Consider the following 16,121-nt stretch of genomic DNA (forward strand, 5'->3'; position numbering starts at 1 on the left):
TGTGATAGCAATACAGTTAAGTGGAAAAAAAAGGTTTAAAAAAATGTTTTAAAAAAAAAGTAATATAAAAGCAATTAAAATGTTTTGGGTTATTTTTCGAAAGTCCCCCCGTCCCACATACACATGCAAACATGTGTCGAGTGTGCCTACCTGCGAGAACAGCGATTGCACCCATTGCAATGTTACATATCGCCGCCAACGTCAGAGTGGGAGCAATAATTATCGGGCCATCAATCGCTGATAACACTAAAGTGATGAGCGGTAACAGCTTTTAAAGCTTCACCTATGGGAAATTTTGGGTATGGTGTTTTTTTTTCCGATTTCGCAGGGTATGGTGTTTTCTTTTCCGATTTCGCAGGCACACGCAATTTTAAAGCTTGACATGTTTTGGGTCTATTTACCCGACGTGACCCCGTCTTTTATATTTTACCAAAAATGTGGGTAATAATAAATGTTTTATAATATAACGTAGGGAGAACAGGGTTTTTTCCCAAAATTTTCAGTTCTTTTTTAATTATATAGTAAAAAATAATACCGCCCACTGGTGATTAAATAACACCAAAAGAAAGCTCTATCTGTCCCCAAAAAATAGTATAAAAATATAAAATTAATTTCAGTACAGCGTTGCATGACGGAATAAACGTCAAAGTACTGCAGCGCTGAATACTGAAAAATGGCCTGGACAGGAAGGGGGTGGAAACACCCTGGTCAGCAAGTGGTTAAAACACTCACCCATCATCTTCTTTCCTCTTCAGATATGTTTGATGTTCATTGTAGGCATCGATCCAACTACAGAATACAAATAAAACAATCATCAAAATGCAGAAAATATTTTAAAAAACAGAAGAATGCTCTTATGCAGATAGCCAACACCATCACTCTATGGAGGAATTTTTTTTTCCGAGCAATTTCTTTACAATGCATCCTAGTGCTCCAAAAAGTATTTTAATTTATTTTGATAAACATCATATTTTTCTATTCATATCAACCTGTTCCCGTAACACACATAAAAGGTGACATGAAAGGTGGCCCTTAACGCCAAGCCACCACAAATATATGCATTAGATGGCTCCTCTGCTATGTGCCGAGAATGTACTCGCTGACACACTTCCAGCACAGTGACTTCCAGAGTCGTCACCAACAGGTCCTGGTCACCAATCGCAACTGAGAAGCGGTGGGACAGCCTCCCAATCTCTGCTGTGACAGCCAATCAGGGTAATCAATTGTATTAAGCATAATATATATTAACTGTAGTCACATGATTGGAAATTGCCCCTTTTACTCCCGGCATTAAGATCCCTTCAAAGGGCTGGTGGTGGCAGGGGTTAAAGGAGAACTATGAGGCGAGTGATTTTCACTCAGCCTCATAATCTGAGCCTACCTGTGACAATGAAACTGTCACAGGTCGGCTCAGTAGATCGGGAAGTGAGCGAACACATACCGTCGCTTGCTCACTTTTTGATCTATCCCTGCAGAGAGCCGTGACTGTCACTCACGGCTCCCTGCAGGGATTCCCCCCCTCCCCTGTCCGATCCTCCAGCGCTGGCTGGCGGAACGGACGGGGGAGGGGGCGGTTCAGCTGGCTCTGCCTCTACATAGGCAGAGCCAGCTTTCGCTCACGCAGCTGGGTGGATCCAGACAGTATTGTCGGGATCCGTTCCGGCGTCTCAGTACAGCTCGCGGTATACTGAGCTTTGGGTGACGGGAGAACGCTACTTTGTGTTCTCAAGTGACCCTTGGGAGAACTATGGGGAAAAACCCTGACCCCATAATTCTCCTTTACCCACCACAAAAAACAAAACAAAAAACTAAATATTTATTGTAAATACTTTTCTCTATGTTAATTGAAGGCTATAGCGGGAATCCTGACCCTTATTACCATTGGGTTATAGTGCCTCCTTCAGGAGTAAGACGCTAGGCAAAAAAAAAAACACAGCCTTAGAGTGTCCCCATTCCCCTGATCTGCTAGTGGCAGCTCACACAGTCACACAGCAGTAAATAATGCAACAACTAATCACAGACATAACAACCAGTGGAGAGGCTGCTTTATCCTTTAATAAATGCAAAGAAAAGAATTTTATGGTCAGTACAAAAAAATCCTAAATTTCCCTCCCATTCATTGAAGGACATAGACATCTTGAATCTCTGACCATTGGGACATCCCAAGCAGTGTTTTCCATGGAGTGGGAAAAGCTACCCTCCCCTAAGGCAAGAACAGTACAATGCCATCTGTAAAATTTGCAAGCTATGAACAGGCTACAGAACCTCCCCATATGAAAGATCCCTTGACTAAGTTACATGCAAGTGCCAGATCTAACCGGATAAACGGCCATATGGCTCAGAGGCCTCTTGTAGGAAGCTCGGAGAGGAGTCCGATTTTTCTAACAGAAGCAGTGACTGCAAGGTAAACCTATACAGCACAAACTACATCTAGACAGTGAGGAAAAAATGTCCTTCTGAAGGAACTGTAGCTGAAAGGCTGGAAGGTAGGTGGAAGGCTGAACCCACGTTAGAAAGGAAGAAGGCTCTGGGCCTCAACACCACTTATCCCCATGTACGACCATATAGGGTTCTTCACTGGGCAAAAAAAAATAAAAAAATTCACAGAGGTGATGTCAACAAGGAAGGCAACATGAAAGTTGGAATGTGGAATATCCCCCGATAGGTTCAGAGGGTGGCGATTGAAGTGCCAAGAGAACCAATTCCAACGGAGTCACAGAAGGTAGTACAGAGGGAGCTACAAGAATTACACTCCGTCATAAGCAAGGAGTAGGAGGTTAACGATCTTTGGATTAGGATCACAAGTGTCAAGAGTTAGCAGTGGTGCTCAGGGCCAAATGCTGAGTGAGTCCAGATTGCAAGAAGACAGGATTCTTTCCATGGAGTATATCCTGGGGTGGGTTTTCTTGCACCAAGTAAAGTATGTCATCCATATGTGATAGAAAACCTTGCGGGAAGGAGAATTCATAGCATTTAACAGTGTAGAAATCACAGATTCAGAAAGACTTGCGTTTCGCAAAGTACCTGGGCTTCAACCACTATGCTGTTAAAGCCAGAAACCATGAAGCAGGAAGATAAATTGGTCCTTGGGACTGAAGATCTAGATGGTCAGGAACAGCCCACAAAGCATCTGGCAGGCGACTGGGAGTACCACATCCTTCTGGGCCAATCTGAAGCTATGAATACCACCAGAAAGCCCCCCTTCTCCAGTGGAGCAGACAAGGAAGGTTGATCAGAAGGCGGAATTCCTCTGATGACCAGGTCCCCAGACCAACAAGGTGTCTAGGACTCCTATGAAGCCTGTTAGTTTGGCAATCATTGTCAGAATCCTCCAAGAAAATAGGAATGAAGGATTTCCCCAGCTACAGGCCAGAGGTAACCTGAACCATGGCATTAGCTTGTCTAGAGACTTAAAGAAGATCTCTGGGTTTTAGAAAAGTTAACCCTTGCAATGGGGCTACCCCCAAACTGCAAAAGTGGATCTTTACCCCCTTTGACTAAAAATCACATCAGCATACAGCTCTGCATGCTAAAATGAAATCTTACATTCATTAGCTAAAAATATTATTTTACTTACAATTTCTTTTTCCCCCCACTTGATTGGTCCACTTTGGCACAAATTATGTAATCCTGCCCAAGTGTTGCATCTTTGGAAGGTTACATCAGCAGAGCATTGCTGGGAAATCTCATCTGTACTCTCACGAGATCTCATGCGCCTCCTCTGAGATGATAAGTATGGTCACATGCGCTACTCACGTGTGCCAGAGTTCCAGGAAGTAAAAGAATATCTAGTAACCTGTCCTTAGTTAAAATTGCCAGTGTCAGAAAACTGGGAAAGAAAAGAAAAATAAAGGTATGCAAAAAATAAAAAAACGGCAATTATCTAGAAGTATCTGTAGATTGTCATTACTAAACATTTCTAAAAGGTACCTATGTTGTTATTTTGAAGATATGGGTAAAGTTCCTCTTTAACTGCTTGTTTAGGTCTAGGAGCAATAAGAAAGAAGATATACTCACCCAATTCTCGGTCCGGTGGCAGGGACGTCTCTCTCTCTCCGGCTTTGGTATGTCCCTAGGCGTCTTCACATCTAAGGCTGGCCATACACCTATCAATTTTTTTCGTTCAACCCGTGGGATGAACGGAAAAAATTGACCCGATTCCTCCATCAACAAAAACAGAGTGTCGACCGAGGAATCCTGCTGTTAACGTTGTATTTTGACAAAGTCTGATTTTGCGAGTCTGAAAGCAGAAAGCTTAAAGTGTATTACCACTTTTCAGTCAGAATCTGAAGAGACATTGTCCCTCAAAGAGCATCCACTAACTTGCCTGCCGGCATGAGATTTCCAAGTGCTGCATAAATAGATATAAAAATATATAGGATCAATGTGGACAGAGGATGGATCTTTCTAAAAGAGTGTAATCCATTCCCAGCCTAGCAATGTGGCCATGGCAGTTTGCAAAGCAGGGCTTGCCAGAGAAAACCAGGTGTTTGGAAAGAATCCCCAAGAGTTTATCTTTGGGATCATTAAGCAATAGTGTATCCTCCGCAGGAATCGTCAGTGCTTTATTAAAAGGTGAGACCCTGCCGGATCAATAGTGGGGACAGCCTACTTCTGATAATGGGCTCCTTAAACAGGTATTGAGGAATAATAAAAAGGTTTAAACAGGAGTCTGCCAGTTTCCATAGGGGACGCCTGGAGTAGCATGTGCATTAGAAAGGTATTTGAAATCTTAGGACTCTGCAGGATCCTAGATAGACAACAGCACTAGTAGATGCTACAGGCTGCTTTTCCATCACAAAGTGGTACACACTGAAGCAATAAGAGCTGCAATAGTCTATCAAAGCCTGGGAGCTATGGCAGACGCCTGCGACTCTTCAGGGATCAACTGGCAACTCTTCAGGGATCAACTGGCAATTCTATCACTATGTCAGAAAGGTTAATCCCATGTCAGATAGGGTCTCCGCAGCTGAAGGCTCAAAGGCTGCTAAGACCACAGGTAGATAAAAGATTAATGCTATAGGGGAAGGCCTTGAGGTACCCCTAAGGCCTCTGTGGACAGAGTTAGAAAACTGAGTTGCAATGTGTTTCATAAATCATGCATAAGCGTGTTAAATTCTACCAGGTTAAAAATGAGGAGGGGGCGATTACTGACTTCCACAGACTCTAGGGACACAAGTAGGTGACAGCTTTCCAGGCCGTCAGTGTCAAGCCCTTGAGAGGGAGCACTGCAGGTTGCCTCTGAGGCAGAGAGGTCTGTGTAACCATAGACTTACAGAAAGATAGGACGGGTCCAAAGTAGGCATAGGAAGGGGTGTCCAGCCCCCCTGGGTATCCTAAGCAATAAACAGAGCCAGTAGAAAAGGTAAATAAGAGTGCTACAACAACTATGGAGGAAGGTACGGCCAAAAAGATTTACTGCACCTTTAATCCTTCATGGACTGTAGTACAGTGTAGTAGGGATGTTCCAATACCGATACTAGTATGGGTATGGGGGAATTTTCATGAGTACTTGTGAAAATGCCCCAATACTAAAGACCGATACCCACTGTTTAAATTTTCAAGCTAGTTTGGCTGCCTGGGTTCCCGAATTTGCTGGGGACCCCAGGCAGCTCTTTGATAGTGCCAGTCCTGCCACACATTGCCTCCTCCACCTTGCCGGTGCAGCACTGGACAACCCCACACCCACTAGTACAGCCCTGGAGCCCGGATCCCACTAGTTCAGCTCTGGAGTGCCCAGCAGCCGCACGCTGAGCCCTGGAGAGTCTGGCACCCGCCTGTATAGCCCTGGTGTGACCCCCAACGCAGCCCTGGTGAGACCCCAATGCAGCCCTGTATAATTGCTGTATAATCATGAATTGAAGGGATCGGTAGTCCCCTATAGCACGTTGCCAGTCTCTATTGCTGTATAATCAATGATTATACAATAGAGACTGGCAACGGGCTATAGAGGACTACAAATCTCAGCAATCCATGATTGCTGGTTGCCATTCTCCATTGCTGAATAATCATGAATTGTTACAGTTCTTCATAATTATAAAGAAACTGCCCTAAAATCATTAGTCTGTATTGTTTTAGAAAAAAAGTCACATGTCCCTTTAAAAAAAAAAAAAGAACTTGTATTGGCAAGTACTGGAGGGAAAGTGCTTGGTCTTAAAAAAAATTGTATCGGGACATCCCTACAGTGTCAGCAATTGTACAGTTCACATATATGCGGTTACACATGGTGAGCTATGACGTGCACCCAAATACAGCAGACTGGGGCTACATTGGAGAGAATGCAGAATATATTTTTCTTCTAGGACATCTTATTGGCACACACAAACCCCTTTAAAAAAAAAGCCTGTGGTTTTAAACTGAAGTGAACAAAGTCTAATGCTGTTCAAGTGCAGTAGGTGAATGGACATAGCTATACTCAACTCAACTACCTGTACATATATCCATACACCTGGGGTTCTCCTACAAAGGTAAGATGTGTGAAAGACATGTTGCGATACATGGTTTCAAACTCAATTGACTTCACTAGCAAATACAAAAACCAAGAAAAAAAAATATCCCCGTTGCTAAAGCATTTAGAAGACAGCTACTTCTTTAAAACACACCCATTTATTTTGTGCCTTGTAGAAGTGTTTAGATTTGTATGTTGAAATGTTACAGATTAATAAATGGTGTAACAATTGATGTAGACCTCATTTCTATTCTGATCAATGAAAATTGTCATTTTAAGGGCAAAATTATTGTTCTATGGTCTAAAAGGTACCAGTAGATAAGGTCTTCTAAAACATATATCTAAGGTATGCTGTTACTTTTACCACCAGTTTGTTTCCTTTTAGATATGAACATATACCAAACAAAGTTATTGTAAATCAGATTATCCAGAGTTTAAGGGACAGCCAGATGCTGATGCCGGGCATCTGAATGTGCTCCTGTATCAGCACACAGATAACAAGTTGCTAGGCTAAACCCGAAAAGACATTGTACCTTGTCAGGCTATTGCCAAAGTCTTCTATAAATTCAAGTCGTCTTTGAGATAGGATCTTCTTTGACCCATCGGAGAGATTACATTTCAATGCTTGTTCCACACAAACCAGAGGAGCATCTTCAGTATAATTTCTGGACATTTCAACCTCCAGCATAGACATATGCAATAGAGCATTATCCTAAGAGATGAATACAAGTCATATATCACAATCTACCAAAAGCAATGATACTCTTGTTCCTTTCATGGTATAAAATACAAGTGAAAAATATTAAATCAAATCTGCTATATACTGCAAGTATAAAATAGAGTATGACTTTAAAAAAATAATTCCTTTGCATTTTAGAACACAAGAATAAAAATGAAATTACCCATTGAAGAGGAACTTGTAGAGACATAACAATGGGAGCTGCCAGAGCAGTTGTTTTTGATACTGCATACTCTAGGAATGCCATCCTTATCCTTCCTTTACTGCTAAAGAGTTACTGACCTAAAACACACATACATGCACATGCTTGTTCTAGGTCAAAGACTGTGTATGTAATGAAGCAAGAATCAAGGTGAAAATGTCTTATGTACATGTAGACAAATTCCCTTTAAGCTTTCTATACATAATTCAGCCATTGACCATGATGAGCACACTTTACAAATCTGTAGTCATGATGGATGATGACAAATTGCTAAACAAGATTACAACAGAAGATGAATGCCTATCCACTTTTGCAGTCAAATTCGAGAAAACCCCATTATATGCTTATGTGTTCCCATTCACACAGCATTGCTAAAAATCATTTTTTTAAATATATTACTTACTTTTTAGTTATTTCTTTGGTGAAGGCCTTTGTGCTGATTCCAGGCTATTCTGAGCAGTTTGAAAATGAAAGTAGAGGGACAAACTGAGGGACAGGACTGAGCATCTAATTAAGGTACAATGCATCAAAGTCTTTAACCTTTAGTCAGGACAGACAATGTTCAAATCTAGCTTAAAACTGAGAATAAAAACTACCAGCACAGCGCAGACAGGATTAGTTAAGAGTAAACACAAATTGCCCCAGCCCCTTTCTTAACATTACCCAGGGGGGAATGAGCTAGGTAGGATTTTTAAGCAAGTAAAAAAGCACTTAAAACGTAAACAGAAATGTTAAACTATTTTGATTGTTACATTTTGTTTATATTTTTTTAAGTTATGCAATGCGAATGAGAACATGTAACAAATATAAAGTAGGTCTTATCCCAATTTGGATGCAAAAGTGGAAATATACTTTACGCATCATAAAAGAGTACAAACCAAACTTCTGTTTATGCATTCTTACCGGATCCTTCTTAAGGGCTTCCTCTAGTACAGTTTTTGCCTTGTGTGTGTCTCTGTGGAACTTTAGAAATAGCCGTGAAAGCTTCACAGCATAAAACCCTGCCGACTTTGTGCCTGCACTGATCTCCACAGCCTCCTTTAACAACCTTTCAGCCTCCTGTAGATTTCCATTTCGTCTCTCTAGACCAACACGCCTCAAACGAACAATGGCTAAGCCGGGTATTACATTTTCCAGGCGACACAAAATGGCACGGGCAGAGTCCAAGCATCCTGGAAGAAGATGGCCATCAGAACAAATAATTATATATATAGCAAAAAATACATAGAACAGAAAAAGATGACTTAATACATTTTTAACTTACCATGCTTCTCCTCAAATGCTGCCCAATGAAGATGTAGATTATATTTCAGTGGTAAGTGGATACGACAGGCTCTCTCAAATACAGAACGGGCAGCCTCCACAGAATGGTCCTCCATATACCGTGCATACTGCATAGAAATACTCCTCATTAATACAGTTCTTAAAGTCACAGATATTTAGAGGGGACCTTGCACTAAAATGCAAGACCCACTTATGAGTATAAGCCCCCCCCCAACTCAAATTGCTACATGATGGCATATAAAAGGGAAGTGAAGAACACTTGCTCTCCATACTTGTTCCAGGTCAGTCACTCAGAAAGAACTGTAAGGCCACATTCACACGGGGTCTTAGGCTCCAGCTGGGGATTCCTATGGCAAGAACCTACGGACTCCTGCAGCAGGAATCCCAGGTGTATCCGTACATGCAGCCTCTGTGCCCGTTTTAAGTTAATGACAGGGTGACAGTGTCCGCATCTGTCAGCAGCAGTTTGCATGTAATCATTCATGGAATCCATAACTTCTTACCGCAGGATTTCCCAGTAGCCCTGTATGAATGTAGCCTGTTACACATCACAGCCAGGCAACAAACTTTTTCAGGAGAAATCTGTAATGGTAAGTTTGCAATTCCCTCAGCGAAAGCCAATCCTGCACATGCGCACTCAGCATTCTAGCTGGTAATCATATTGTTTACATGTTACCATGGTATAAGCAACGTTTAAATATTGTGATTTCCCTGCTATAGCTCTGGGAATGCATGCGCAGAATTGGTGGCATACGTACACCCAGCGCTCTAGCCGGGAAACACAAAGTGTAAATATGATTCCCTGGCTGGGGCACTGGGTGTGCATGCGCTCAGGAACAAGGAAGCAAATGGAAAACCCTTGCCCTTAATGAGGATAGCTGCTCCAGACAGAAGAGGATCAATTAAGAAGTATAAACATTTTTAATTGTGCCTTTTTTATTTTTTATGACTGGGATAGTTACTCTTTACGCTACTCACAGCCATGGGATGTAGTTGCCTGATCTGGCAATTTTGCCAATGCAGAGCTTTGAAGATTCTTTTACCCTAAGGAGCCTCATATCATGCCTGCATGTCCAACCACTTTGTAAAGTCTATGATCAGTCTAACAGCTCCTCCACAAGATACAAATGCAATAAGATTTACCGACAGCCAGAAATCCTCATAGAGCGCACAGGTCATCAGGCAGCGCTCATACAGTAATACTATGCGTACGTGCTGACCCTCAGATATCTCAAACTGCAGATATTTCCTCCAGTTTTGCAGTTGCTTAATATTTATTGGTGCAGCGTAGAAATAAAGCCGTTTGATCTGGATTAAAGAAAAATTGAACATAGTTATTAAAAGGACAACAGAGAAAAGACAAAATGGACAAGGTGGGGGAAAGAGGTGTGAAGAAAAGAGAAAGAACAAGAGCACTTACCCCCTCTTCAAAGGTCCAACGCTTTTTAACTTCTGCTTCATTAAGGAGATGCAACTGTTCTCTAATTTTGAGTATATGTACCCGAAACTTTGCTATATCCGATTCCTAAAACGGAAAAAATAAATAAATAAAAAAAACCCACATAAAAAATAAAAAAGTGTATATAATAATGTTAACAAAATGGTACACTGTTTTGCATTTATCACTTCAATTAGCTGCCTTGACTGTATTTTGAGGCTCATATACAAGGCGAATAAATTACAAAATAATTATAAAAGAAATTAATTCTTTAAAAAAATATATATATAAGTTGAATTCTATACACCAAAGCCTATGTTTTGGTATCTAGGGGGCTATAGCTAAATAAAACACACACACAAAAAAAAAGAAAAAAAAAAAAACATACCCTGGGCAGAATATATATAAATCAGTTCCATAATGTAATCGTATTCCGAAAACATGACGGAAGCCACCGAATACAAAGGGGCTGTTTCATAAATGTTCCACCCTGCGTATAGCTGGATGGATGCAATTTCCACGCCACTAGTGCCCCTAGATGATGCTTAAGAGCACTGGAAATTCCTGTGCTCCTCAGAGCTATCAAGTGGCGCAAGTGCTATGAGAATGGCATCCGCCCAGCTATATGATGGCCGGAAGATTTATAAATTAAGTGAAAGTCCATAAACCCATCGCACGCCTGACCACTTATTCCATATGAATAAGGTGGGTGCAGTCGTAGTCAACGGATGGCAGCTGTCTTGTACATAACTAGAGATAGGGACACCGGCACTCCAACTGCTGATCAAATGCGTCTTTTTATTGACGTACGTGCAGCATATCACACTGGTGCAACGTTTCAGGGTCTCGCCAGATCCCCTGTTCTGCCTGAGTCTGTGTGCTGTATCATGAGAAACCATAACTTTTATCAATTTATAGCAAATCATGGTCATCAGTTCATGTTAATGTTAAAGTGACACTAAACTCAGGAGTTAAACCTTAAAAATGCATTCAAGTACCTTAACTATTAACAAAAATTTATATTTTTTTGTCTTTCACTCAGCTGTGGATCCTCAGTTCATCTCGGAATTAATGCCGACACCGTCCTTCCTTCTGGAGGGTGGCTGCTTTTGTTCCCCATGGCCCTGTGTGTTGTAAAGTAGACACCACTCCAAGCTCGCTCCCGTGATAGACTAAAATCTCACGTTTAGTTAGATCTATAGCTTCAATAAAAACTAGCTATCACGGGATCGAGCTTGGAGAGGTGGCTACTTTACAACACACAGGAACAAAAGCAGCCACCCTCCAGAAGAAAGGAGGATCAGCATCAATTCAGAGATGATTTGATGATCTACAGCTGAGTGATACACAAAAAAAAGATACATTTTTGTTCATATTTAAAAAGGTACTTGGATGCATTTTTAAAGTCAACCTTTACCCATATCTTTAAAATAACAACAAACACCTCCTTTAGAAATGTCTAGCAATGACAAATCTACAAACAGATACCTGTAGATAATTGCAGGCTTTGTATTCGTTGCATACCTCATTTCTCTTCTCTTCCCCAGTCTTCTGACAGTGACCATGTTTACTAAAGGCCGATTACTAGCTCTCCTTCCTGGATTACTGGCACATGTGACCATGCACATCATCTCAGGGGAGGAAAATGTCTTTTCCTGAGATCTCATGACATTACAGATGAGATTTCCCAGCAATGCTCTGCTAATGACAAGGAAGTCCCAGTGTGCAAACTGAAGTAATTTGCACTTCCAAAAGCAGGAAGTGAAGGCTCTGCAAGTGTAAGTATTTCAAAATCACAGCATTAATTAAATTTTTCAGTGTAAAGATCTGCTTAAGGTTTAACTCGAGTTTAGTATCACTTTAATCATCCTTCCTGGTATGTGGCCGAGTTTGTTCCCTAACTAAAACTGGTAGAAAGTCACTTACACTCCAGAAACTTTTGTAGTCAATCTTCTTTATTGACCATTAAAGTGTCACATAAAACTTTAGCAGCGTTTCAAGACCGTCTGGTCTCTTCTTTAGACAAAACAAAAATGTGACTTTTGTTTAACACTTTTGTTTTGCCTGAAGAAGAGACCAGACAGTCTCAAAACGTTGCTAAAGTTATGTGACACTTTAATGGCCAGTAAAGAAGATTGACTACAAGAGTTTCTGGAGTGCGAGTGACTTTCTACCAGTTACAGTTTCTGACATGCAGAGGCATCTGCGGTCGCACCAGCACCCCCCGCACTTTGGGATCTACCATGTTCCCTAACTATATTACACTACATAAACTTGTCAAAATACACAAATAACATGGTAAGTAAATATCAAGAATCAAAATCATTCTGAAAATTTGGGAGAAAATACACACGGTCAAAGTCTCAACACAATCATCGGAGTCTTCAGCAGCAATCTGTTCATTGTCACTTTCAAGCTCTACTCTTGAGCGTATCCAATTCCATTCCTCTGTGTTCAAGATTTCATTTGGGGAATACATGGATACAAAAGCCTTAAATCTGGATGGTACAAAAGAAAAGAAAAATGTCTTCTAGTTTACCTAATACATCAGAATACAAAGTATACATACGAATTATTATAATACAGGATTTATATAGCGGCAACAGTTTGCTCAGCGCTTTACAATATAAGTAGGACATTACAGTTGCAATACAATTCAAGACAAGATGGTTTAGAGGGCCATGCCTGTGAGAACTGGATATTGCTGAATGAAATAATTACATAAACAGAAAGTAAAAGAAAATAGGAGAAGAAAGAAATGAAGTATAATAATCATCTTGCTCACCTCTCATAATGTGGTTGAGACTGCTGAGTGGGGATAGTAAGCACTCGATCAAACAGCACAGTAACTTCTTTCAGGTTCTTCTGCTGCATCTCAAATTCTATGTATGTGTTCCATAACTCATCTGAATGAAACTCCATACCAGCAGCCTTTACAGCCTCCTTAAACACACTGTAAAAAAGGTACAAACGAAGGCAGGTCTCAAGTGAATAGTGTTAATTGGTGCATATGCTATAGACATAGCAAACCATAAGTGACATGCTGAAAAATCCCAGAAAGAGAAATGCATCACAATCCAAACACTTGTGTAAGAATGCACCACTGAATACAATGAAATATAAAGCAGCTCCCTATGCAATGATTTATTATTAGTGATCAAGGACGTGTTCTTTTTTTTTCTTCACTTTTCCTGACCCTCGACTATACCTGTGTAGCAAACAGGCTGTCAAAGGCGAGCTCCTACATTTTACAAAGGAATTCACAAAATGTAGGATCCGATCAGCAATGGTCATCTCGGCTGTGAAAAGTCTATTCCACATCAACATTATTTTAAAGTTTTTATTGGAAATTATGAGTACAATAATGATAGTACACATTTCATTCAGAAAAGATCTAAAACCAAACAGAAAACAAGCAGAGAAACACAATGGAAACATAAAAATTTAACAAGATTGTTAAACTATGACAGAGAATCTAATCCCAGGCTATTGAAACCAGACTTGATGTCCCTATAAATTAGATCTCCGCAATCCTCCTCGGTTGAAGGAACCTCACAGCAGTCAGTCTTCAGCTTCTGTTCTTCTAATTGATCTTCAGTTTTCAAAGAGTTGTGAAAAAACCTGTAGCCATTCATGATCACAATGTGCAAAGCAGTACGGTACTTCAGAAAATGAGCCTATGTGGTGTCATGTAATTGTGTAAGTGAAGACAAGGCAGCTTGCTTGGCAAAGTATAGTAATGTGATGTTCATTTCTGAATCATTATATCAGTTCAATACTAAGACTGCACAGCATCTGTACTTGTGTGCCTGGAATAACCCCCTCACATTTTCGTAATTTATTAGAAATGGTGAAAAGTTAGTAAGTTACTGGAATTCTAGAAGTCTTAGCTCTTAGTACTGTATTAGGCCAAATAATTAAGCCACTTCACATTTAGCCCCCCCTATGCAAATCTTCATACATAATATATACCTATTTTACTGTGATCTTGATGTCCACATGTGTGCCCCATGCAATAATAAACCACTCCCCAACACATATGCACACTCAAGGCCATCTATTCACAACACCTACACACACTCAGCAACTCATCCAGCAACCATGTTCTTGGTCACAGCTCCTCCTCCCAAAGGATTCCACTGATTTTGGCCTCTCTCCTAACCCTAATGCTGAACTGAAACGTACTGATAAATGATTAACAAAGATTCCTGTCCAATAAGCTTTTGTAGAATCAGTTTGGTCCTGTTTAATGGGACTTTCCACCAGGAACAACTGTTCATTTCCAATGAAAAACACTGTTTGCAGCTCAAACCATCCACTAGAGTAGGGGTGGACAAATTTATATAGAATTCAGTCCAATTTAGGAGCCAGCTCCATTAACCACAACTAGAGAAAACAGCAAAAGTTAAGCACCGGTAATTTTTAAGAAGCATTGGCTACCTGGCTCCTGGGATTTGTCCAGTCATGCTTTAGATTGATTAATAAAAAAAGATATAGTCTTTTCATTGAAAAGATTATTACATTGAACAATTGTATCATTACCTGTATGGCCAGCAAAATGGTCACTTCAATGTGTGGCCAAGTAAGAACAACTTATGGACAGCACTGTTTAGGGTCCCTCATGTCTTCCTCATACATTATCCTTCTGTCAATTCTTGTGTATGTACACATAAGCCCCCATTTATACGTGAGAGTCAGCATCTTTGCTTGTTTTTCACGCTTTTTGGAGCATTTTTTTTTTCAGGCTTGAGTGTTTTGCTTTAGCCAAAACAAAGCTAGTTACTAGGAGAAGATGGTTGTTAGGTGCAAAAATCAAGCAAACAACGCACATTACAAGCATTTTCCAGACACTCCCACTGAAGTCTTTTCAGGCCACAAACACGTGATCATTCCTCAAAGAAGCTCCTGTAGTTTCTCAGAACGTTGAGCAACGGCACATCACTCAGATGTGAACAGACAACAGAATAACATGAAAATCTCAGTGTCGAGTGTTGAAGAGCTTCTAGAAATGCGCTTTAAATTGCTCAGGTGTGAATGGGGGCTTAATCTGCCCACACGCCTGTGCACAGCTGTACATAGCAAATAGTCCTGAAATGCGTAGGATCAGCACAAGGAGAGATGAGGGAGCAGTACAGAATAATGGGAGACAACAGAGGAGGAGCTGTGAAAGGTTCAAATAGCACCACATAGTGCCATCGAGAGACCTGTGGAGAAAAATTTGCCAGTTGGAAAGATGGCGTAAGAGGAGACAGGGCTGCGTCATCTTTGTCCACGTCAAGAACAAGGTAATATACAAAATAGAAAATTTACTATAGGACAAACATTAACAGCAGATGATTACACACAAATCATTTGATATTTTACTGCAGGAAAAAAAGCTGCTGCCTCAGAAGATGAAAAATGAAAATCATAAACTCCTATAGATGGAAGGCGTTATCTAGATGTTAGCAGAACAATCATGCATCTGTCTACTCGTATCCAAAGCTGACCACACGCTATACAAATCAGGTTAAACAATCTCCTTTAGACCTATCAAGAATTATGTAGTACCTGATTTAAAAAAAAATTGAATGGATTGTTCAGGTTTGTTATAATATTACATAGTTTTGGTAAATCTAAAGAAGACTGTACAGGGATCCAGATTTGACCTACCGTCACTTATTTCAGTCGTTCAATCTTCAATGTTTGCAATTTTACTATTGAAAAAATATGTGGAATACAAAAAAAGTAGGATGGGATGGGGAAGGTCATAGGAGCAGGAGGTGTCTGTGGTAGAAATACATTTACTATTATCTGGCTGATCCTTAAAACTATCCCCCCAGTGCTCACAAATAGGGTAACAGATACCGCTCATGGGCTCTAAGATGTTCACCTGTTTAAAGTGAATAAATGTCACATGTTACATTAAACTTGATATACAAACAGAAATATTACAATCAGTTTTAAAAAACTCTGAAGCATATGCTGGTAGAATGCCGCGCCCCCCACCCCCCCCCCACCCACACCACAC

At 40.6% G+C, this 16,121-nt stretch overlaps 1 protein-coding gene across 1 annotated transcript in view; it reads right to left on the bottom strand.

Annotated features, from left to right (window-relative positions):
* Positions 1-728: 728 nt before the first annotated feature.
* Positions 729-16,121, bottom strand: part of LOC108785243 (pre-mRNA-processing factor 39-like) — a 32,684-nt gene continuing 17,291 nt past the window's right edge. Inside the window, exons 5-14 of the mRNA XM_018554287.1 lie at positions 12,897-13,064; positions 12,480-12,609; positions 12,115-12,127; positions 10,882-10,905; positions 10,094-10,185; positions 9,817-9,981; positions 8,654-8,780; positions 8,293-8,561; positions 6,982-7,160; positions 729-789 (exon numbers count right to left, since the gene is read on the bottom strand). Of these exons, the coding sequence (XP_018409789.1) occupies positions 729-789; positions 6,982-7,160; positions 8,293-8,561; positions 8,654-8,780; positions 9,817-9,981; positions 10,094-10,185; positions 10,882-10,905; positions 12,115-12,127; positions 12,480-12,609; positions 12,897-13,064 (1,228 nt within the window). The remainder of the gene's footprint in view (positions 790-6,981; positions 7,161-8,292; positions 8,562-8,653; positions 8,781-9,816; positions 9,982-10,093; positions 10,186-10,881; positions 10,906-12,114; positions 12,128-12,479; positions 12,610-12,896; positions 13,065-16,121) is intronic.

This window comes from Nanorana parkeri, unplaced genomic scaffold, assembly GCF_000935625.1.
Source record: "Nanorana parkeri isolate BGI_ZX_2015 unplaced genomic scaffold, ASM93562v1 scaffold153, whole genome shotgun sequence".
Taxonomy (NCBI): domain Eukaryota; kingdom Metazoa; phylum Chordata; class Amphibia; order Anura; family Dicroglossidae; genus Nanorana; species Nanorana parkeri.